At 36.9% G+C, this 23,573-nt stretch overlaps 2 protein-coding genes across 2 annotated transcripts; both read left to right on the top strand.

The window, feature by feature from the left end:
* The first annotated feature begins 638 nt into the window (after positions 1-638).
* Positions 639-11,869, top strand: LOC149025415 (26S proteasome regulatory subunit). Its single transcript, XM_089145649.1, has 5 exons — positions 639-927; positions 1,045-1,105; positions 5,142-5,249; positions 6,493-6,847; positions 10,645-11,869. The coding sequence occupies exons 1-5, from the start codon at positions 787-789 to the stop codon at positions 10,664-10,666; spliced, it is 687 nt and encodes a 228-aa protein (XP_089001775.1). The 5' UTR covers positions 639-786; the 3' UTR covers positions 10,667-11,869.
* A 3,579-nt stretch (positions 11,870-15,448) lies between these two features.
* Positions 15,449-22,987, top strand: LOC149025414 (uncharacterized). The gene is made up of 5 exons (XM_089145648.1): positions 15,449-16,642; positions 20,849-20,906; positions 21,028-21,111; positions 21,282-21,423; positions 22,062-22,987. Exons 1-5 carry the CDS (start codon positions 16,168-16,170, stop codon positions 22,434-22,436), a joined length of 1,134 nt encoding a protein of 377 aa, XP_089001774.1. The 5' UTR covers positions 15,449-16,167; the 3' UTR covers positions 22,437-22,987.
* Positions 22,988-23,573: the final 586 nt, after the last annotated feature.

The following is a 23,573-nucleotide window of genomic DNA, read 5'->3' as shown; positions in this document are numbered from 1 at the left end:
AGTCTAATAGAGAGATAACTCACATGCATTATATTAGCTACATTATATCAGTTGCAATTGGTCAATATCATATTGTATTGTGAGATATGCCTAGACCTCTGTAAGCGGATCGGATTCGACTCGGATGCACCAGTATCCGAACCCGATTAGCAAAACCGATATCTGAATCCGAATCTGGTAGAGATTTAGAGAAGACATCTGAATTCGAATCCGAAACTTTATCGGATATCTGATAAACTATATGATTATTAGCCCTTTTTTTTAAAAAAAAAATTGTTTAATACTTTATTTTAACAAGATAATTTTCGATTATTCGATTACCGATAATTGGTATCCGAATCCAATTATCATCCATTTTCAGATGAAAAAATGTTGAATACTTTGTTCTATCCGGATATTATCCGATTCGATAAGCAATTATCCGAATCCAAATCCGGTTACTTAGCGGACGGATATGAATATTTTCCGGTAGAAAAATTTTGGATACCCTTAAACGAATACGAATGCGAATTTGGAAGCGGATTTCGGCTATCCATTTACAGGTCTAGATATGCCGACTAGGCCGACCTCAGTTTTCCAAAAAATAAAAAAAAATAAGTTAGAAGATGAGTATAAAAGTGGAAAGAAAATCTCCCGGTCGGCGAACCGGTTTCCTGTCCCTAGGTCCCCTCCTCCCTACCAATACTTTCGCGCTCCTTTCCTGTCGCGAGACTCCCAATTCTCAGTCGTGAATTGTTACAGTATTGCGCTGCGTTTCAGAGCTGACAGTAGTAGTTAGAAGCGGAAATGGTGGCGATGAATCTGAAAGCGAAAACGATGTCTCTTATGGAACTAAGGGAGGCCATGGAGAAGGAAATGAACGAGATCATTGCTCGTCTCTGTCAACCTGGAGGACCTGGGATTTCAGGCAATCTCGTTGATAGCGAGGCAAGATGCTTTACACTTCAAATCCGTTCATTTTCTCCTACAAATGTCATGTTTTTTCCATGAATTTCCTGTTTTCTTTTATTTATATATTTAGGTTTTGCTCTGTTCTTTCTACAGGGATTCCCTCGGTCTGACATTGACATTCAGGCTGTACGGGCGGATCGTCATCGTCTCGCTGGTACTAAGTCAATACTGCGTCCGTGTAATTTGAACTGAGTGCTTATTGTTGCATGCATTATTTTCTATGCTTCTTAAAGTTGTGCTGTTTAAGCTAACCTGAGGGTTAGCTACTAGCCTACAACTGACCTTGATGAATTGCCGATTCCTGTTCTCAGAGTTTTGGTATTGCAAATAACTAAGGATGTTGAGGATTTCAAAGGTATAGGTTGGATAGAAGTGAAACTAAGAAAATTGTGGGAAAAACAAGGAAAAAGAAGTATGAAGAGTTATGCAATAAATTGGGCACAACGGAAGGAAAAAAAATCTATTTATAACATAGCTAAGATGAGGGATAGGAAGAGTAGAGATCTTGACCATGTTAGATGTATTAACAATAGAGATAGTAAAGTATTAATATGTGATGAAGACATTAATAAAAGATGGGAATCTATTTTTCTAGTCTACTAAACGAGCATATTTCAAGCACCTATAATTCGGACGATTGCACCATTCACTAAGGCTTCAATTTTCAAACTTATATACGGAGAATTTCGATGTCCGAAGTAAAAGAAGCACTAAGGAGGATGAAACTCAGCAAGACACAAGGTCCTGATGAAATCCCAATAGAAGTATGGAGGAGCTTAGGAGCCCATGGATTAGTTTGGTTGACTAAGTTGTTTAATAAGATTATGAGCACAGGAAAAATGCCAGATGAATGGAGGAGAAACATCGTGGGTCCAATTTACAAAAATAAAGGAGATATTCAAAATTGTAATAACTATAGGGGCATTAAATTGATGAGCCATACTGTGAAATTATGGGAGAGTAATTGAAATCTGTTTGAGGCACTTAACTACAATTATGGAGAATAATTTGGGTTTATGCCGAGAAGATCTACAACGGACGCTATTTACCTAATTAGGAGACTTATGGAAAGGTATAGAGAATGTATAAAAGATCTTCATATGGTATTTATTGACCTAGAAAAAGCTTATGTTAGAGTTCCTAGAGCGTTAACTTGGCAAGTACTAGAGAAAAGAAGTATTGCAAGTAAATATATAGATATAGTTAATGATATGTATGATAGTTCGGTGACAAGTGTAAGAATAGTGGGGGGGACAAAGTAATGAATTCCCAATTACAGTTGAGCTACATCAAAGATTAACTTTAAGCCCATATCTATTTGCACTTGTAATGGATGAATTAACCAAAGACATTCAAGATGAGGTCCCCTGGTGTATACTTTTTGTTGATGATATTGTGTTGATTGACGGGACTCAAGTGGGGATTAATACCAAATTAGAATCATGGATAACAACTTTGGAATCAAGAGTCTTTAAACTAAGTATAACGAAGACAAAATATCTAGTTTGTAACTTTAGTCATGATCGAGCAGACGATGAAATGGTGATACTTGATGATAAGGAGATTCCTCGGAGTGATTGTTTTAGGTACCTAGATTCAATCATAAATAAAAGAGGTGATATAGAGGATGATGTTTTCCAAAGAATTAAAATAGGGTGGATGAAGTGGAGAGCGGCGTCCATGATCTTGTGTGATCGGCGTATTCCATTAAAGCTTAAAGGAAAATTTTTTAGGACCGTTGTTGGACCAATTATGATGTACGGTGCAGAGTGTTGGGCTGTTAAAAAGAATCATATAGATAAACTCAATGTAGCATAAATGAGGATGCTAAGATGGATGAGTGACAAAACTAGGAAGTATAAGATAAGGAATGATCATATTAGAGTTGGTTTGGGAGTTGCTCCCATAAGTGATAAGCTTCAAGAAAGTTGTTTGATGTGGCATGGCTACGTTCAATGGAGACCTATAAATGCCCCTATACGGAGAAGTGATATAATCCATATTGAATAGGATTAGAAGAACTAGGGGTAGACCTAAGATAACTTTAAGAGAAGTGGTGAGAAAGGATATGCATAGTTTAAGCCTTGTATCTAGCATGGCTTCAAACAGAACTGATTGGAAGGCAATAATGCATGTAGCCGACCCCATTTAGTTGGGACAAGGCTTATTGTTGTATTGTAGATATATATTGAAGATATGTTACTTGTTCCTTTCCTAATTGCAATACTTATTGGTGACTATTATCTCTATTGGTCCTAGTTTTTGTGTACTTTGGATTTGAAACTAACCAGATATGTTGCTTCATGTTGTTTGCATACACTACACCAATAAATTTATCACATAGCTAGATTTTGAACATGCTTGGACATTGAAGGCTGCTGATATTTTGTGTGAACAGAAGCCGAACAAGTGGGTGTGCTGGCTGACATGAAACGTCTGAGAATCAATAACACGGTTAATTCCAATTGATTGATAATTCAACTGGATCATAGTTTACTTTGAATAGTTTAAGTTGATCCATATTTCTCAAATATTACTTTGTGGTTCATGCATCAGTTCATTTCCGTCAGCTTCCTCAGAAGCTGGACATTGGACTCTCAGTCTGTTCATCAATGTTTGCACAGCACCCAAAAGCCTATTTTCTGTCCATTACATGCCTTAATAGTTTTTGAATTACATGCCTAAGGTCCTTAAGGGAATGCCAGGCTGTGCTGGGCCTTTTAAATGTATTCTATCAGTAAAATTGTGTGCCCCATCAGGCACTACCTTTGAACTTTTAGATGCTGCTGTCATTATACTGATGGCAACTCCAACAACTATTTTGTTAGTATACCTACAATGTTGAAGACAAAGGATTATATTGGATACCTTAGGTACAAGGAAAATACCTGCAGGAGTTGGCCCCCTGAGAATTTGAGATTCGCTAGCTAGATATTTAGGATCCAAAAAGTGAATTAAGGTGAGAAAAATGAGCTCCAATTTATAGGGTTTTGTTTGGTGCAAAGCCAACTTTAGCCCATCCAAAGTATTCTTGTAGCTTCTCATAAACTAGTGTCTCTCTCTCTCTCTCTCTTCAAAGAATTTAGCAGAATTACAATGTGTTGCTGATGTAACCCTAGGTTTGGGGTACAAAATCTTCAGGATCTCTCTTTAAAACACCACCTCTGCTGCCTAGGCAACTTAGAGCAGAACCGAGAGAAAGGCAAAGGGTTTGCAGAAAATTCTGGATTTTAGAAGGGGAACCAGGAGCAGAAAGGAGAAAAGGCTTGAACAAATAGCCAAAACTGCTTCTCGCTTACAATTGCAGGCCTCAAAGAGCAGAGAACTTTGGGAAAATTTGAGGGCTGAAGCACAAAACCAGCTGCAGGTTCCATTAGGGTTCCCCACGACTCTCTCAGTCAAGTAATCAAACAAAATTTATTCATCCAAACTGTCTATGCTTACAACCCAAATTGGTATTTATAGACTCTAATAACTCTTTTCTTTATTTGACACAAACTCTACTCAAACAAGACTCTTGTAAAGGGAAATAACTCTTTCCTATTTTGAATCAAAATTAAAATAGGACCTTGTTTTAAAAAGGAAACTACTGCCAAACAATTTACTTAACTCAAAACTCTTATCTAACTAGGATTTCAAACCAAAATAGTAACCTACAACTCTAGCTGGACCTATTCCAGCCCTTAAGACTTGTCCTGGGTGCAGTAAAAGACAGATTTACCCCCCTGGTTTATGAATTACGCTAGGGGCTTTAGCCCTCTTTTGGCCCTGCCTGGGCTGCCGCTGGCTGGATACATCAGTTGCACCTAAGGTTCAGCTTCTATTGGGTTAAGTGGGATTCTTGCTCCTATGGTGTCCAGGCACTGCATCAGTGGTAGTTGTAAACACTTGGATCTCGACATAACCATTTGGAGAAAGGATCAAAACATGAATATTTGTGGAAATTGAAAATAGGCATGGTGCTCTAATTTTGCAAATGAAAATTAAGCTGCTATTCTGCTTCTACTCGGAGGGTATAATGATATTAATTGGTGCTGGATGATTTACATATTCTGTATTTTTTTTTTAATTTGCTAAAACTGTATTGTTCATGCATTGTCCTGTGAAGATCTGGTCTATGACTTCTTTGCAGCTTTTTTTTTTTTTTTGGGGTACTGACAGGTCTAGTTTTCTTCTTCTTTTCCTTGCAGAACTGCGTAATGAGCATGAGGACATCACAGATAAAATAAATGAAAACATACAAATTCTGCATTCTGCTAAGATTGTGAATAATTCATCTTTGCCTGTCAAAGGAGAAGGTGTGTTGATCAAGCTGATATCTCTGCCCGTGTATTTGTGTCAAATTTGTAGAGTCCAACTCAGATATCGCTGGAGAAGTAACTTCCATAGTGCATGTGTTCTTTACTTTTCCAGGATAACACAAGTTTTGTTGGCAATAGTAATTTATCTTGTGAAGTATTTGTCATTAGCGAATGACTCAGACCTTTAACTACTTTATATGTTTGCTGCAAACATACCCTTGCTCCATATTTTGTAGGTTCTTGTTCTATACTCTATAGATTGAACTTTTATTAGGCCCATAGTAGTCTCTTGGAGACAGGAATTGGTAATACCTTTAAGTTGTCTCTACCCATACAACAGAGTCAACCCATACCTTAAATCATAATCCTGTTAATATTGCTATTTTTAGACTATCTGTTCTTGTGTCTTAATTGGTAATACTTTAAAGTTTATTTAGTTTTCAGTCTATTTGGTGTCCGCATTCTGGCATGTGGAACGTCACTGCAGAACCCTATATGAAAACAATTTCTTTCTAAATCAATTTAATGGTGGGGTGGCAATTCTGTAAATCCACCATGCAGTTAAGGTCTCCTTGGTAGCTTTACAGGGGGGGGGGATTCGCCACGAAACAGGAAGTCTGGGGGCAATTTTTTAAATTTTGGGGATTCTTGGAAACTATAGTAAAGAGAAGAAACAAAAGAGAAACTAAGGATTAGAAGAGCTTTCATAAAGAACTTGAACTGTTAGCTAATAATAAAAGGAGAAGTAATCTTCTTCGTTTCAACTCAACAGAACCAGCAGACAACATTGTTCGATATGATGGGTACAAACACCACTTAAATTTCCTTGGGAATTTAAGGAATGAGCTCATGTATTCCTTCTCTATTGACTCCAAACAATAGCAACTGAAAGACCAGGTACCATTTCAATATTAAATTCCTGAAACAGGAAAGGTCAATAGCTATAGATGTGGTTATGGTTGCAGGTAGTATCAGTGCATGGATATTCTTTGAAGACTGAAACCATGGTGTTACTATGTGTATAGATAGGAACTTTATTCCTGCTGGACATGATTTCTTAATTAATCAGACTGCTGAACTCTGGAACTGTCAAAAATTTACCTTCATCTGTAATCTTGTTCACTTGTCTACTCATGGCATCTTCTGAATTACCTAAGACGTTTGATATGTACAAAATAATAAAGTTTTGTAACTAACCAAATTGACCCGAATTTTTCTGTCTATGATATGCATGTCAAAGGAGAGGGATCTATTCAAGCCTCAGATGATGCCAGTTCTGTTCCATCTGCTTCTTCATCTGATGTTCTTCCAGAAAATACTGCAAGCACCATGGACGTGGATATGTTTGTCAGTGTACCCTTTGCATTAGTTGATGAAATCACTGATGGTTCCCCAGCTGCTGAAGATGGTTTACAACTTGGTGATCGGATTATGAGATTTGGCAATGTTGGGCCTGGTGATAGTTTGCTACAAAGGCTTGCTTCTGAAGCCCAGTCAAATCAAGGTCGTCCAGTCTCTTTGGTAGTTATGAGGCAGGGTGCACAAATTAACTTGACTGTGACACCGAGATCGTGGCAAGGAAGGGGCCTGCTGGGGTACGTATAATATTGTTTCTTTTCTGAATTTCCCATCAAATGATGCTTCTAGTATTAACTTTCACTTCTGCTAGGTGGGGATATGAGAAACATTTTCTTCAATTTCTCTTCTAGGTGCAGTCATACGTCACTTTGTATGGAAGACAATGACTAGTAACTCATGTACATTAAGATTACAAGGACAATTATATTAAGATTTCTAATAATTTTTCTTAAAATATTTTCGAAGTTGATGTAGTTTTTCTGCTCTTCAATCTTTCAACTTTACAGACGACCTGGCTTCAACTTGGGGATGCCTGTCGTCCATTACTTTCTTCCAATCTACATACCATCTTTGTCTTCAATGATTCCACCTTAAATGCTTGGGTGGCATCAGATTAGTACACCCAAACATCACACAGCGGTTTTCACATCCAAAACTCTTATCTTATTGTCAGTTTTTTTTTCCTTTCTTCTTTCTTTCAAAGATCCAATGTAGATGATTGATGACTCATCTGTGTGAATCCTCTTTGAATCTAGTGGTTAATACTGGACTGCATGCCTATCTCAAACCATATATGCTTGTTCTGTCTTTGTTCTTAGCATGCATGACTTAGCTCTACTAAACCTTATCCCTCGTAAATGGGTTGAGGAAACATGAGAGAGGATACTAGAGATCATTTGGCCTTCATTTCATGGTGTGTTGGGTTATTAGTCACTCTGGTCAAGCTTTGGTGAATTGATACTTGAATTTCATAAGTTGAAAGATGAAAGAGATGAAATTCAAGACACAATTCAGCATAACTCAATTAAACCTTATCATATTATTACTATTATAAAAGCATGAACTCAAGAGAAATGCTACATTTTCACTTCCTTAAAAGTCCTTAACCATTCTGTTGAAGTATATGCAACTTTGAAATATTTACTGTTCATGGTACTGTTCACGTGAACAGTAAAGTATGATATTTACTGTTCACGTGAACAATAAAGTATGATATTTACTGTTCACGGTACTGTTCACGTGAACAGTAAAATCTGTTTGTATGATGTTAGTGATGCTACTCTACTTTCTATTTCTAATGTTGGAGTCTTGCTACGTAAGTTTTGGGAGTTTTTAGAAAGCATAGTTTCTATTTTGGTGGTAGTTTCTATTTTCAGAAATTTCTATTTTAGAAGCTAGGAAGTTACTAAAGTTGTAATTCTTTGTTTCCTTTTTCTAGAGGACAATTACTTGTCTATCAAGTTGTATTAGATTCATTAGAAGCTATAAATAAAAGGGCTCTGTGATTCTAGACTCTTAAGCAAGAATCACAAGCCTCTTCTACTGGTTCCTCATCTCTCTTCTCTTCTTCTTCTCTCTTTTCTTTGTTCTAGTTCAGCTGTTGTTTTGATTATTTAATGCTTGTTTTCTAACACATTCAATTTGCATACAATAAAAAAGAATATCCAAGATTGTAATATAGTTTCATGATATAATAATAATAATAATCAAATTAATTGCAACCCCATTTTTGATAATACATAATTACTTGATAAACACTTTCTTTCTCGTATGTCAATTAGATTTTTTAACCCCTAAATGCTTCTTGATAGGTTTTTTCCATTTCTTGTTGTTATGTTTAATTTAACTAATCAGTTATTCCCTCCTCAATTATAGGAGATGGGATAATTTATTTGCACATTACAATGGAAGATAAAAAAAACAAATACTTACTCCTCAATGGAAGAGGAAAAAATAATACCTAATTACAGTACAACTTTACTCCACAACAATTGCAAAATTATAACTTTAGTTTACAATTAATTCTAATAAATTAATAAAAAGAAAATCTAAAAAACCTCCTAATATGTATATTGAAACTGAAAGATTTTGATAATAATTAATTCATGAAAAATAAATAGTCTAATTTAGTTCTCATTGTTATGAAATTAGAAAAAATAAATTACCTAAAATTTTCTTCTTATTAAATGTTAGTATCGTTTCAATTGCCTCCATTATCTCAAACTTATTCTTTAAAGAAAGATAACCATAGAAACGTAACCATAAAAAATGACAATAATCACAAACATTCCCAATTATTTATGCGGATTTTGTATGATTATTTATTGTTCTCAGTCATGCATAATGTGCTAATGAACGAAGTAGTTATAATTCACTAGAAGGACAAAAATGAAAGGAAATACTTTTAAAACACCTCATGTGATTCACATTTTCAAATACATCACAATTTTAAACAATTTTTTGTGTTCACTTTATTTCATTGTCACTTGCTACCCCACTTTATAGTACGAAATATTATTTGCCTTTATGATATATCCAACAACCCTATAACTAATGGTTTCCTACGAGTATGACTTGGGATGAGTTTATCTGGTTGAAAGCTGGGCCAACCTAATTTTGATAAGTATTACCAGATGTTTGAACTTTATGTGAATTATATACAAAGTATTATGAGATATATTAGTAATTATGTATGCAAATCTGAAATTAATTAATTACCAAGTCATATACATGAGATCTATTACTTGCCTTCTCTATCTAAAAATCTTTTGTACCGTCATATATGTGCACATGCACATGGAATTTTACTAGTCCCAGCTGAGTGTGGTTAGTCTTATTGGCGTTTAACTCTTATATGTAGAACCATGCATACCCCAATTTATGCGTGTTTTTTCTCATTGCTTCTCCAGGAGTCGTTCTTGCCCCTCTTGCTATTTTAGATCCAATTTTGTCGTATCAGTCCTTACCCATGCATTTATAGATCTTTATATGTCTATGCTATCTTAAATAAATTCTTCTCAACATAATCAAGCCACTTTTAAATTTCTTCCATCTCAGCATCCTTATTTTCTTCCTTTATAGGTGGTCATTCCTTAAATTATATCGTTACACCCCCATCCATCTCAGCATTCTTATTTTCAGCTAGAGTAATTTTGTTTGTTTGTTGTTTCTGCACCACCCAAAATTCAGCTTCTACATCACTTTCGGCATTTTTATTCTTTTTTGCCCTTTGTTGATTTGTCATTTACTGAAAGCACAGTATTTTTTCGGTTAAAGTGGGTTGCATTAGGGATTAGATGCAAAGGATATAGTCTGTCAGTTTTAACAATGAGCATTATATGTATCCTCATGAACGACTTCCTTTTCTGAAGACAAATGGGTACTCGGTTGAAAAATTCATGGTGATTACCCCAAAAGAATTACTGAAAGTAAGACAGCAACATACGAATAATTTTTTCCCCAATATGACATTCCTTGCAGCACACTTCTTCTTTTGTGCTAGCTATTTTAGTCCATATGTTTTACCCAAAACAAAATCTGGCCCGTGTGGTACTTGGAAAAGCTTTTCTGGGATAATTTTTGCATGAAGGGTGTGTAGCATTTCAGAGGGAGCAAATTTATGAGAAGTGGATTAACTTTTTTTCTTTTTTGTTAGGGGATGAATGAGACGTTGATGAACTTCATTTTTACTAGTAGTGGCATTCTCTGATTTTGCTTAATTGATGCCTGTTCTATGCAAACTGCTCACCTTTAGATGGAATAGGATTACCATTATATTTGTGTGTATGCGTGATGTGTATCTGTGGGAAAGAGATTGCTTCTTGGTCGCATGACCTTTGTATCAGCATCGGGGGCATCAACCTAGATGAGATTTTCTTCTTCTTCTTGGGGTTGGAGTGGTAATTTCACATGCTTCTGAGTCTGGGTTCAGGCATCACTTGACCAGTCAAACATTATTTTTCCCTATATTATTTGTATGGTGCTATAGATGTTTGATATTTGCTAATCCAGCCACTTTTTGTGATCCTTGCAGATGTCATTTCCAAATCTTGTGAAATGATTCAGTTTTACAGCATCGCATAGGGAAGTGGTTTAGTTCTGATCTGGTTGAGAATGTTTATTGGCACGCAATTGTCTGTACTGTTTGCATTGGTTTGGATCAATACAAGTACAATATTCTCTTTTTCAGTCTGTAGTTGCTGTAGAAAATGCAATTGAATTGTGTGTAATATGTTGCCTGAATATTTGATTACATATCTGAGTTGGTCGATCTGTTTTACTACCACACATTGTATCCAATTACAAAACCATCACTTGCACTAACCCTTGATCTTGACCAATACAGCATGAGTTTAACTGATCAAATCTTATTGAAACCCTGTGCAACCCCTGGTGTAACTTCTTCATAGAATGAGAGGGAGCATCTCCCCCCTTTTTTTTTTCATTTCCTGTTGATACATTTTCAGTATACATTAATTAATAGTTGTCAGTCTGTCTGCAGAAGCTAATAACTTCTGTACAATTCTGACGGACCTTTTACTACCTTCTCTAAGTGTTGGTTCAGCCCTTGGTTCAGCTGGGAATGAGATAATACCTACCCAGTTTTTCTTAAAATCAGATCAACAGCAGTTGAATTTGCCAATTTGACTTGAGAGTTTATTAGACCTGACTGTTATGAATTCAATTCTACATGAGGCTGATCCTGTACTTGGTTCCAAGTTTCTAAACCTTGGAGCTACATTTGTTGCTGGAAATATGGTGTATGATTCATTCCCATTTTTCGCAAGCTTGGCATGTGTGTGTGCTCTCAATCCCTTTTTCAAATTCTCCATCTGTGGGTCCATGTTGTGGATAGAGTTCATGAAGAGAAGTTATTGGTAAGGGAGGGGTCATCATATTCATTAAGTTGGTGGTTGGAACTTGGAAGCTGAGATAAATGGTTCTATGTCGGGGAAGGAAATTTCTTGGCCTAGCTTATAAACAGCTCGGTTAATGCTCTCACTCTAATCTAACCCAATCAGGGTTTAACTAATAAAAATAGTAAACTAAGCATAAGTTTTGCTTATAATGGCTTGTTCTGCATTTTAATTATCGTAATTACTCAGTAAGCTTAAATGATATTACAGTTCACTTGACCACATCTTTTAGTCTTTCATCCTGACCCAGTTCTTAGGTTGGCTGCTCATGCACAAAGGTGTTAGTTGGGACCATAAATTATATTGTTAGATAATATTCAGAAAAACTATGGCTGTTCTTATCTGATTCTTTTTCATAACAATTTTTATTTTATTTTAGTTTTAAAAATTTTTTTTTTTTGGGTAGGCTTTTTCATAGCAACTTAGAGTTCTTAGCACATAGATTCAATTATTTGGCTTATTTTAACCACCCAAGTAGATGGAGACTGATAACAAATTTTTGGACTCAACGTAAACTGGAAGGCATCTATAATCAATGCCTAGTGATATTCATTTATATGACCATTTGTTAGCCCAACATGTGAGGTTTCACTTTGATTAATAACCTAATGCTTATTGGCTTTAGAGATAGATTAAACTAAGATTTCCTTTCCCCTAAGAGATGGTGGTTGCAGGAAAGTTAAGAAATGAAATGGATTCTCCTTTTTCATGTCAGTTAAAATTTAGGTCTTCTTTGGGCAACCAAGCTCCTATATTTAGGTTTCCATTGGGCAACCAAGCTCCTAACAGCCTACTGGTGGGGTATTTTGGAGAATCTTAGCTTCTGTTTGGCTGCAAGAAAAAGAAATGTTGGAAACTAAAGTCCTAAGAAATGTCTCTGTTGGGGAGTGGCTGTAAAGTTGAGTTTGTTTTTAACAATGAGTTGTGTCACACTTCGCTTTTTTCAGTGCTAATCATACTACTTTAATGTACTTGTGCTTCTTATCTTTCAGTGAAGTTGTTATCCATCAGAGAAAAAGAAAAGAATCAGTGAACTTGGATGACATTTTCATAGTCAAGTTAGCTCAAATTGATCAATTCCAATGGCGGCAGCAATCAATGGCCAAGTCATCTATGCTGCCTGCTTTGACTGCTCCACTATATATGCATGATACACGAAAGTCATATGAAAACCAAATGTCTTAGGCAAATTAATCATTTAGGTGGGCTGTTTTAGAATTCTTTAATCTTTGATTAGATGCAAAGTCCAAATTTCTCTGCTCTGTTACTTGATATGTATCAACTAGAACATTCACATGCATGGTACATGAGAATGAGCTTTCATCCATAGTGGTGTGCTCCTCCACACGCCACACAGCCCTCTTTTCTGTTTCTGGGTTATGGGAGTGTTTCCTGCCTTGTACAAATTCTTTATGTCGTGATATATGCCAAGCAACAGAAGACCAGAAACAGAGCAATTTATACTTTAATAGTAAAATTAGCCTCCTTACATGTGAATGAGAAAAGAATGTGAGTTTTTCTTAATAAACATATCAGTTTTCCATGTTGCAGAACTCTCTGCTCAAGTAAAGCTATAGAAAACATCATGAAACCAAAGTGCAATAGCCAATAAATCTGTTCAAGTAATCAGAGAACAAAGTGCAACAAAGATTTTTTTTTGGGTAATGAACAAAGATTTCCTTTAAAGCCCAAGAAGTAGAAAGACCATGCTTTTGTTGCAGGGTGGGGTCATGTATTTGACTAAGGTGGTTGTTAGCACAATTAATAAATGAGGATTCCTTTAGGGTTTGCTTATCCAAGTAGTACAAGCATACTAAAAGCTTTTTTTTTTACTCCCTTAAAAATAAGAGAACACCCAAACAGAACCTCTAATGATCACTTTCGATGAATCAAGCTCAAAGTCTAGTAAAGGGGAATGTTAAGGAAGCACCTTAGGATTGCAAGCTTAGCTGCCGTATCATTTTCAAATGCATCTTGTGATAAATCATCAATTTTCCACGAAACACACCCCCTAGATGGCTAGATGTGTGTAACCTTTTCTTTTGTTCAGAATCAGAAAGGAATAAGAAAAGTAAATTCATTTTTCTGATCACACGCAATGACTTCATGAGATGGAGATGCTCCCTACTGTCTCTAGCTTGTCAACAGCTAGACTGATCTCTCTCTCTCTCTCTCTAATTGTTCTAGAAAGAGCATAAATCTTAAATCTAAGTATTTATTAGAAAAAAAAATTAAAAACTAAGCAATGATGTTAGCATGGGTTCTCATGATTCAATGCATACAAAGGGCTCTAAAAATAAATATCTCTAAAATGAAGTCAGCCCCTCTTTTCAGTATATGAGATTTTGATGCTATGCAATATTTTCTAATTGAGAATTTTGGGTTTATCAAGAATCTAAAGTTTAAATTTAAACTAAAATCTTTTTTAACACATATATACTTTTCGTTCTTAGCACCAAGTACTTTTAATGTTTAAAAATGACTAACAGGGATATGTGAGTGGGTTTTAGCTCTCATGGTGTAGTTAAGATCTATTTAAAACAGAGTGCCAATTGATTTAAATAAAAATTATGTTGAATTGACCTTTTGATTTGACTCAGTAATCTTAGAATCAAAGTTAATTATATGTGGTGTCAATCAATTCTACATTGAACAATCGCTTTTCAAATCAAATTTTTATAAAAATCATGTACATCTCTAGAAATTTAAGAAAAATAACTTAGAACACTACTAGGGATGAATCATTTATATGAATTACAATTGAAAAAAATATCATTAAGGATTAAGAATTTTATCCTCAAATACTTATCAAATTGTTAATCTAGGGTTGTTAAAGTGATAAAGACTCATACTTCTTAATGAAGATGTTACGGGTTTGATTTTTTTTTAACTGCATATATAATATTTCCATCTCTTATATATAAAACTCTCCAGCTTCAAAAAAAGAAAAAGAAAGAAAGAAGATCCTTATCAAGCACGACAACGTAAATAATTGAGAAAACATATCATTCATCTGTTATGAAAGCGAACTCGCAACTATGTTTCAATTTTCTTTGTGAAGGTGTTCATAGGCCACTTTATAATCCTTAAAAGAGGCCTAGATACGTGAGCAAAATATTTTATGGGTTGGAAGTAGGAACTCACTGAATAGTAGTAGGTCCCTAGCTACATTCTATAATTCAAAAACTTACAAAGAAAGATATATGTCCATGATCAAATGTCACCAAACAAGCCTTTAAAATTCCATGGGTCATTATCAAGCCTCGAGGAAACATCGTTTTAAGTGATTAAAGCAAACCAGGTCAATTTCTAAGTATCCAAACATCAACAGCTAGTTAGGATTGAGGATTATAGGAGTCAAGGAGGCCAGGCAACCTAAACTCTGTAACCAAACAGAGCTTCCAAAATAGCCGGTTAAATTCAAACCCAGAAAAGGGATTCAATTCCCAATACACTTAAAGCTTTCAATTTCTCGTACTGCCACATGAAATTCCCGAGAAAATGCCTATCATTTTTCTTTCCATCCAAGTCCCAGTCTGACGTGTCCTGGTTTGGTATGTATATATGCTTTCAAACCTGCTAAAAATATAAAAAATAATTAAAAAAAGACCTGCTAAAATAACACAACTTCAACTCTCTAAGTTGTAGCTCAGAGAATCCAATGGAAAACAAAAAGGGCAAAAAAGCGGCGTGGGTCATGTTATCTTTCTCTTGTGTATTTTAAACAGTAACGGCTATTTCTCCAACTAGAGGACACGTTGACGAATACAATGGACTTCAAGGGTATTTTAGGGACAAAATGTACAGATGTCTTGACGGAATAGAAGCCCTGAGACTCCTGACAATGTTTCTACTCGACGGCCCCCGTTATAAATAGGGGCCCGTCACTTTCCCTCTCTCTACCTCTCATTCGTTTCTTTATTTCTTCTCCACTTGCTGCCTTCGCTTCTTGCTTTTATTTCCTCTTTTCTCGAAATCCCTAGACGGAACATCTCAGAAACCTCGCCGTGTACTTTGTGATTCCTTTTGTTTTAAGATCGATCGATGGGATTGATTTTGCATTAACTTTTGGCCTTCTTCAGATCGGAAGTGATTTCCGGCGCTTTTGGTGGTTTTTTCTTTTTACCGGATTTGTTGCTGTCGACGTGAGGTTTTGCAGAGTGATGGCAGCTTTTTCACTTGCTGGACTGGAAAGATGAAATTTTTGGGGTGTTGAGCCTCGTTGTTGCCAATGCAGTATGGAATCTCAGGATTTTTAGGCTTTCGGGAGCTGACTGAAGAGGTTTATGGATAGGCGGAGCTTTCTAATTTGAATTAACCCTAGTTTCGGCTACAAGTGGAGAAATTTCGTGGTTGTGAGGTGAATGTGGCTTTGAATTAGTGGATTTGAACTATTGACTGGATAATGCAGTTCCAAGATCATCGAATTAACCTGAACCTCTTTTGGTCAAAGTACGAATACTCTTGCGATTTGCTGTAACCTGTGTGTCTGAAGGTGAGGTTTTGGGTGGGTTCATGCTGTATACGTTAAAAGGTGCTATTTGGTTGGTGAAGTGAACTTAAATCGGTTTAAAGTGGTGAAATCGGCGGATTTCCGTGGTGAAGGGTTGAGATCGGAGGAGAATCGAGGGTTTCTTCCAATGTCGGGGGCTCCTAGAGTTAGGTCCATGAACGTCACCGACTCGGAGGTTAGGCCCGTTCTTGGTCCGGCTGGGAACAAGACTAGGTCAACAGTTGCAAGAAAACCTGCTTCTAAGCCTTCGCGCAAGGTGGAGAAAACACCAGAGGTTGCAGTGGAGGAGAAGAGAGTACCTTCGCCGCCTGTTGCTTCTCCTCCCAAGCTTCACTCGGTGAACGTTCCTTTGGTTTTGCGCAGGCATGAGCAGTTATTGCACCATAATTTATCTCTTAATGCGTCCTGTTCATCAGATGCTTCTTCTGATTCATCTATCAGTCGAGCTTCTACTGGAAGATTAACTCGTACAAGTAGTAGTACAAGTCGGAGAAAGCAAGTTGCTTCAAAGCCTGAAAAAATTGTTCCTGATGTGTCCTCTATGCCTCCACCTGACATTGTACAAGGAAAAAAGAGGTGTGCCTGGGTGACATCAAATACTGGTACCTTCTTGTTTCTTATATACCAGGCTAGTTTGATATTTTTGCGTTTATATACTACATTCCATCTTGCTTATGCTTAGTTTTTTCATTTTCATTTTTTATTATTAAAATAAAATATTTCAGTGGCTGATTTATTTGATGAATCATCTACTTCTTAAGAACCATGTACACAAATTGCTAGACAAAATATCAGACTGTCCATAACACTTTCCCTATAACACTTTCCATTTTGCAGCCTTGTAGCCCAATAGAGGATTTCCTGCATATCCAGGTTTTGGTTGATTGGACAAGTCAGAATTTATAGTGTAACTAGGGTTTGGATACAGTTGTCCTAATTATCAAGGGAATCAGTGCTGTTTGATCTCTTTGAAACTAAATTACCCAGAGATGGAATTTTATACTCTTTAACCGCCAGAAACCTGAAACTCATACTACCAATACCGGCTATTGCCTTGTTCATGTGCGTGTGGTAGATGTGCACATGGTTTTTCCTCTATGTGAAACCATATTATGTGTTTAGAGTGGCAAGAAGGCAGAATGATTGTTAATTCTTACACTAGGTAGAGTTGAGGTTCCAAAGCCTGTGTAATACTTTCCTTCACCATTCCAAATGAACTGGGATTCTTATATGCTCCATTATAAGGATATTGTATATGCACCCTTATGGGATCAAATAATTTGTAATTTTACTTTGTCCACTACTTAGTATGACACTCTCCCCCCCCCCCCCCCCCCAATCACCACCAAAATGAGAGTAATACTGTCATGTCACACATGTACTTGAAAAATGTGCAAGAATGACCACCTTTGATGATCACAATAACAATGAGTTACTTTCAAATTGTTTTTGAAAATATTTTTATACCCTGAAAGAAGTTTTTAAAACAAGATAATCGACCATTAAAGAAGTTATGATGATTTAAATGCACCTAGAGAGCTGTCATCTTCACAATCCATTATTTCAGGATAAAGTAGTTGAGCATGTTTTGGTGTTTCAGATTATGATGGTTCGTAGGGTCATACAAGAATTCCATTTTCTGAATGCTTCTTAAGTGCTTCAGTCAGTTATGTTCCAGGAATTAGTTTGCTTATGCTAGGCATATTTTCTCAAGTGTTTTAGATTTGTCTCTGTGTAGCAGAAATGAGAATGTTAAGATGGATGTGTGGAAAACTAGAAAGGACGAAGCTTGGAATGAATGTATGAGAGGTAACTTGAGGGTTGCTCCAACTGACGACAAACCGTGCTAGAGTTGTTTAACGTGGTATGGTCATATTCAATGTATGCTTTGGGATGCCCCTTTAAGGAGTGATATGATTTCAGATGAAAAAGCTAAAGTACTTGGGCCAGAACTAAATGACTATTGGAGAGGAACTGATGAAGGACATTGATAAGCCCCTAGTATCACGAGTCTTTCTTCTTGAGTTATTCCACCTTGTTAAGTAGCCTCATTTAGGTACCTAACAGACATGCATAGTCCTCATTCCAAGTTTGACCTTAGACATAGGTTACTGGAGGGCAAGGATCCATGTTGCAGACTCCATTTAGATGAGATTCTCCTGACATGATGGGCTGTCATTCTTTCATCCCCCCCCCCTTCTCCCTTTTTCCCCATTTTATATCTTTCCTCACCCCTCACTTTTTAGTTGCAACTCTATTCTCGTTATTTTGTTTTGTTTGGGTCCATATAGCAAACCCCATTAAGTTGGATAAGGCTGAGTTTGTTGTTGTATGTTAAGTCTTATTTATCTGCGGCCTTTGGTATGTCTCTTTGATAGTTCCATTTGTAACTTCTTGATCCATTTATGATTTTAGCTGCTTTTTTTTTCTTTCATCAAATATGACATCTAAATGCAGTCTTCTTCCTCAAAGCTTGCTTCTGGTGGTTGTAAAACTTCTTCTTGCTTGCTAATACAATTTGGTTGGAAGATAATTTTAAACTGGCTGTAGGTCCATTTTCTTGATGTTTGTTACGCCTTGACATGGGATGATACTGTTGACTTCTGTTGATTTGAAGCCTGAGCTTCTGTTACATTGTGAACCAGTGAAAAGGTTAAAGATACCATAGCCAGTTTTTCGGTGATTCAAACTTGCATATCTGAAGTTTTTCAGAACTTTCGGAAGTCTCTCATAATCTTGTATTTTATACTAATCACAGTGGCTATCTTTCTTCAAGTGAGAGATTGGATCGAGAAACCATCCCCCAATGTAGCTCAATTTTGGGTCAGTATCATGCAATCAGTGCTTTCTTGGGATTTAGAACTTACCCAAGGCATCTCTTCAGAGTCAGGGAATTGAGTTTGTTGCTTTGTTGGCTATATTGTGAAAGTTGTTAAACATAAATAACACACGTTTTTGCTTGTATGTGTTCTTATCTGGATATTGCTGTGCCTACTTTACTTGGATTTCTTAGCTGTTGGTTTTCTTTCTTTTTTGTTCTAAGTTGTTGTCCTGTTTGGTTTTATATTATAATTGTTGAAGCTGACTGCTTAATGCAGTGGGGGTTTACTATTTTATTTTATTGGTTATTACTATTACTATTACTATTATATTTTCTTGTGCATCAGGAAGTGTAATAAAGCTAAGGAGTAGAGTAACATTGAACTTCCTTATATTTTGGTGTTTGGGTGGGGGGGGGGGTAAAGGTAATGAAATATGAGTGGCCATAGTAGTGCATGCAGACTTAACAGATGATGTGGTGGATGTTCAAAGATTTGGAGATAGGATTATCCTCATGAAGCTTGTGCCAAAGAAAGACGTGGGCAGTATAATTGGAGCCTTCTAAGTAAATTGGACGAACATAGTTATAATTTTGTGATGCATGGATGGATTAGTGCAAGGTTTTAGACAAGGAGCTTATTGTAGGGGGTGTTCTAAATGGACATGTTGGGAAGACTTTAAAGGGTAGGAATGTGTACTTGGGGTATATGTTTTGGAGAGAGGAATGAGGAGGGGGTTTTCAGTTTTAGATTTTGATATGGCTTGTTATTTATTCATTGTCTGCACTTTGGATTAGAAAGAGAGATAAACATGGTTACTTATAATGGTGGACTTTGTAGTAGCCAAATAGATTACTTCATGCAATGATTTCTTATTTTGGACTATAAGGTTATACTAGGGAGAGTCTATTCATTCAATATAGATATGGTGGTCATGAATACATGCCTCATGTGTTAGTACTGAAAGACAGGGGATTGTCCTACCATAAGTTGATGGAACTTAAACGGAAATACCTTGAATTCATTCACTAGAGAAGTGTTCAGACTAGGAAACTAGGAATTTGAAGGAGATCGAACACAGAGTGGAGTGAGGTGCTAAATTATATTAAGACGCTAAAGATGTCATAGGGAATAAGCCAAAGGAATACACTAAGGTGATTTTTTTATAGAGAATTAGAATAGGGTGGATGAAGTGGAGAGGCGTTGTGTGGTTAACATTTCCTTGAAGCATGAAGGGAAGTTTCTTAGGATAGTCATACAACCTGATATTGTGTATGCTGTGGAATGTTGGGTTGGTAAGAAATGTCATATAAATAAACTAAGTGTGTTGGATGATTTGGCATTGGGAGTTAGATTTGGATTTTTAGAAGGCAGCCATACTCAAATATCCCTAATGTTTTCTTTAATGTTTGAACTTCATTCCCTTCTCCCACCCCCACCCCCCGGGGGGGGGGGTCCCTTCTGTCTCAAACTTTGATTGCTAACACATTTAAGAAACCAGCTTTGCTAAGGTGAGGTCTGTCAGCAAACTTTGATTGGGCTTGCATATATCCAATAAGCCCATTACTTTCCAACACTCTCTCTGGCCCCTTTTTTCCAGTGTAAAATTCTGAAGGGTTTTATGCCCAGGTATATAGAGTTTGAGTTTGTTACATGTTGGGTGTATAAGAAGAATGGTCAAACAAATGGTTACTGGTGAGATACAAGTTTTTATTATCTACATTGACCAAGGTACTAGGAGTTAGTGGTGTCACTGGCGTGTACGTATGTGGAAGACAGGGAGTGAGTTGTAACCATCTCTTGCCTTGTTTATTCAAATTGAGAAAGTAGTGAAGATAAGTCTCGAATTTATCACCAAATTATCTTGTGTGAGATGAACTGGGTTTCCTTGAATCTTTCAGGTTTTTTGAGATCACTTGTGTCATCTTTGTTTTCTTGCAACTTTTTCTTCCATCAGATCAAACTAAAGTTTCATTTATTTGTGAACAGAGCCATGTTATATTGCTTTCCATGATGAAGAATGGGGACTTCCGGTCCACGATGACAAGTAAGTTGACCATTGTTCTTGTTTATGTAATCAATTTCCAATAGTTTTACCACTTTACCAGTTGTTGTGTAGAAACTTGAATCTAGCAGGATGCTAGCCTAATACTCTTGACAACATGCAGGAAACTGTTTGAGTTGCTAGTCCTGTCAGGTGCTTTGGCAGAACTTTCATGGCCTGTCATTCTCAGCAAAAGGCACTTATTTAGGTACTCTAGATTTCTTTCCCACGGACTATAGCTTTCTTGCTCTTAAGAATGGCTCCATGTAAAGACTTCACTTTCAAAATGTGCCTGCATCTTGACCATAAGAAAAAATATGATCGGGGTCAAAATATTAGACTAGTTCTTATATCGTCTTAACATATGTTTGTGCACAGGGAGGTGTTTTTGGATTTTGAACCATTAGCGGTCGCAAAATTAAGCGAGAAGAAGATCATGGCTCCGGGAAGTACAGCCAGCTCTCTATTGTCAGAGCTGAAGCTGCGAGCAATCATTGACAATGCACGTCAAGTTTGTAAGGTAGATTCTTACTTTTAATTTTTGGCCCAAAGTTATTTGGAAAAATGAAGAATGTTGTGCCCCAGAGTCCAATTAGGTTCAGCTCTCTTAGGTGCGTTGAAAGGGGTGGACCTTGGCAAAGTGTTCAAGGCATTGAAAGGGACTCTCAGCAATTTTCTGGGTCAAGACTGTGTGGGAAAATCATCCCCTCGACTTTATTTTATTTGTGCAGAAGCCTACGGCCCCCGGGTTCGCCCCACCATTGTAGGTGCATCTACCATTTTAGTCAAGTAGCAATGCTTTCTTTTAGATATAACTGGCAGACTCCTGAAGTTTTTCAAAAAACCTAATGCTTTATGGCTAGATAAAACCTTAGCTTCTAGGATCCCCCAGGCTGATTCGAAGGGCTGGATCTTGCGGATTCTCGTGGTTCTATGTTAAATAATCCTGTTGTAATTTAGTTTTTTGTGGTTGAAATTTTATTCCCCCGTAAGAAAGTAAGTAAAGATGGTGAAGTGGTCCTGTGACCAATGCGGGACAACCAATATGTTTGTCCTGTGACCAACCATTGGTTCCCTTTACGTCGAAGTTTGATGAAAGTTGGCAGTACATGGTATGATTTTGTGCGACTAACACAAATTGGACCATTTCTGATGCAGATCATTGATGAGTTTGGGTCATTCGACAAGTATATATGGAGTTTTGTGAACAACAAGCCATTAGTCGGCAACTATCGATATCCTCGCCAGGTTCCAGTGAAGACTCCAAAAGCAGATGTTATAAGCAAAGACTTGGTGAGAAGGGGTTTCCGGAGTGTTGGCCAAACGGTGATTTACTCATTCATGCAAGTTGCTGGGATAGTGAACGACCATCTGATCACGTGCTTCAGATTCCAGGAATGTTGTAGAGCTGTGTCAGCAGGGACAGAACCAGATGTTGTGAAAGTTAAAGCTGAAGAGAAGATAGTGGAAGAACTGATGGTGGGTTCAGAAATAACTAGGGCCATGGTTGAGTTGAGTATCCCCTCCGAATAATGAAGCTATGAAGTGATGTTTCTTCAATTTTCATCCATGTAGGCACGCGCATTACCAGGTTGTTGGCATGCTAGTAGTCTATGAGTGGGGTAGCAGCAGGGGTGGTGGAAGGTGGGTTGTGTATAAAGGAGATAGTAGCTATGAATTCTTATGCATCTTTTGTTTGTAGATTATAAAAGGAGAATTCTACGTCCGTGACATAAAATGTGAGCGAGAGATGTACATTTTTCTTTGTACAGTAATAGAGGGGATCGAGGCTTTGCCTGTCCTCTTCATGAAACACAAATTTGGTATTCTAGGATTTGTTAGCATATCGAGAGTTACAGAGGGAAGACCATATGTCCCATGTCCCTTCTGGGGTGAAAAAGCTTTAAAAGAACAACATTCATAGTTGGATGAAAAGAGAAATCATAAAATGAATATCCAAAATCGAGGTTGGATTCTACCCCGAAAAAAATTGGAGGTTGGATTAAACCAAAGAATTCATATATTAGAAGAAAACATGTTATTTACAATATTACTAGTAGTTAAGCCAAAAACATATTAATGTGGTTTGGAGCTCGAGAAAATCAGCATGCATCATTTATAATAATACTAATAGCTAAGCGGTGGTCTAGTGGTCTCAAGCTTACTCTCAAGTGGTTTGGTAAATCTCATGTCCCAGGTTCGAATCTCTTCTACTCTTCTGTTTCTTGCATTTGACATTTGTGTGCTTTTTGGCTTGGACATGAGTGCTACTGGCTTCTGTGGACTATACTAGGCCTCCGGTGGGGCTCCGCTGATGGGGCCAGTGCCAAGCACTGGTAGTGCACTCGATAAAAAGTCCGAGCATAGTGTACGGGGGCGGTTGATCGCCGCTACTACATCCCCTCTTTTTCGTACAAAAAAATATATATATAACTAAGCCAAAAATACACCGTGTGGGTTGGAGCTCGAGAAAATCAGTATGCTTAATACACGGGAGAACATTTTGTCAAGAACTCTAGCACTTCTATACAAATTTTAACAGATTTCTATAAAGCACCCTACAGCTATCATTCTGTTTTGGTAGATAAGGGTAACATTTATGTATGGAAGAAGTTGGGTTGGGTGTGGTTACCTGCAACAATCAATAGGTTCACTAGCATCACCTGAAAT

Source organism: Hakea prostrata, chromosome 2 (assembly GCF_041222555.1).
Source record: "Hakea prostrata isolate BN-2017 chromosome 2, UWA_Hpros_2, whole genome shotgun sequence".
Classification (NCBI taxonomy): Eukaryota; Viridiplantae; Streptophyta; class Magnoliopsida; order Proteales; family Proteaceae; genus Hakea; species Hakea prostrata.
The sequence above is the reverse complement of the archived record's forward strand: the minus strand, read 5'-3'. Positions and strand labels throughout refer to the sequence as shown.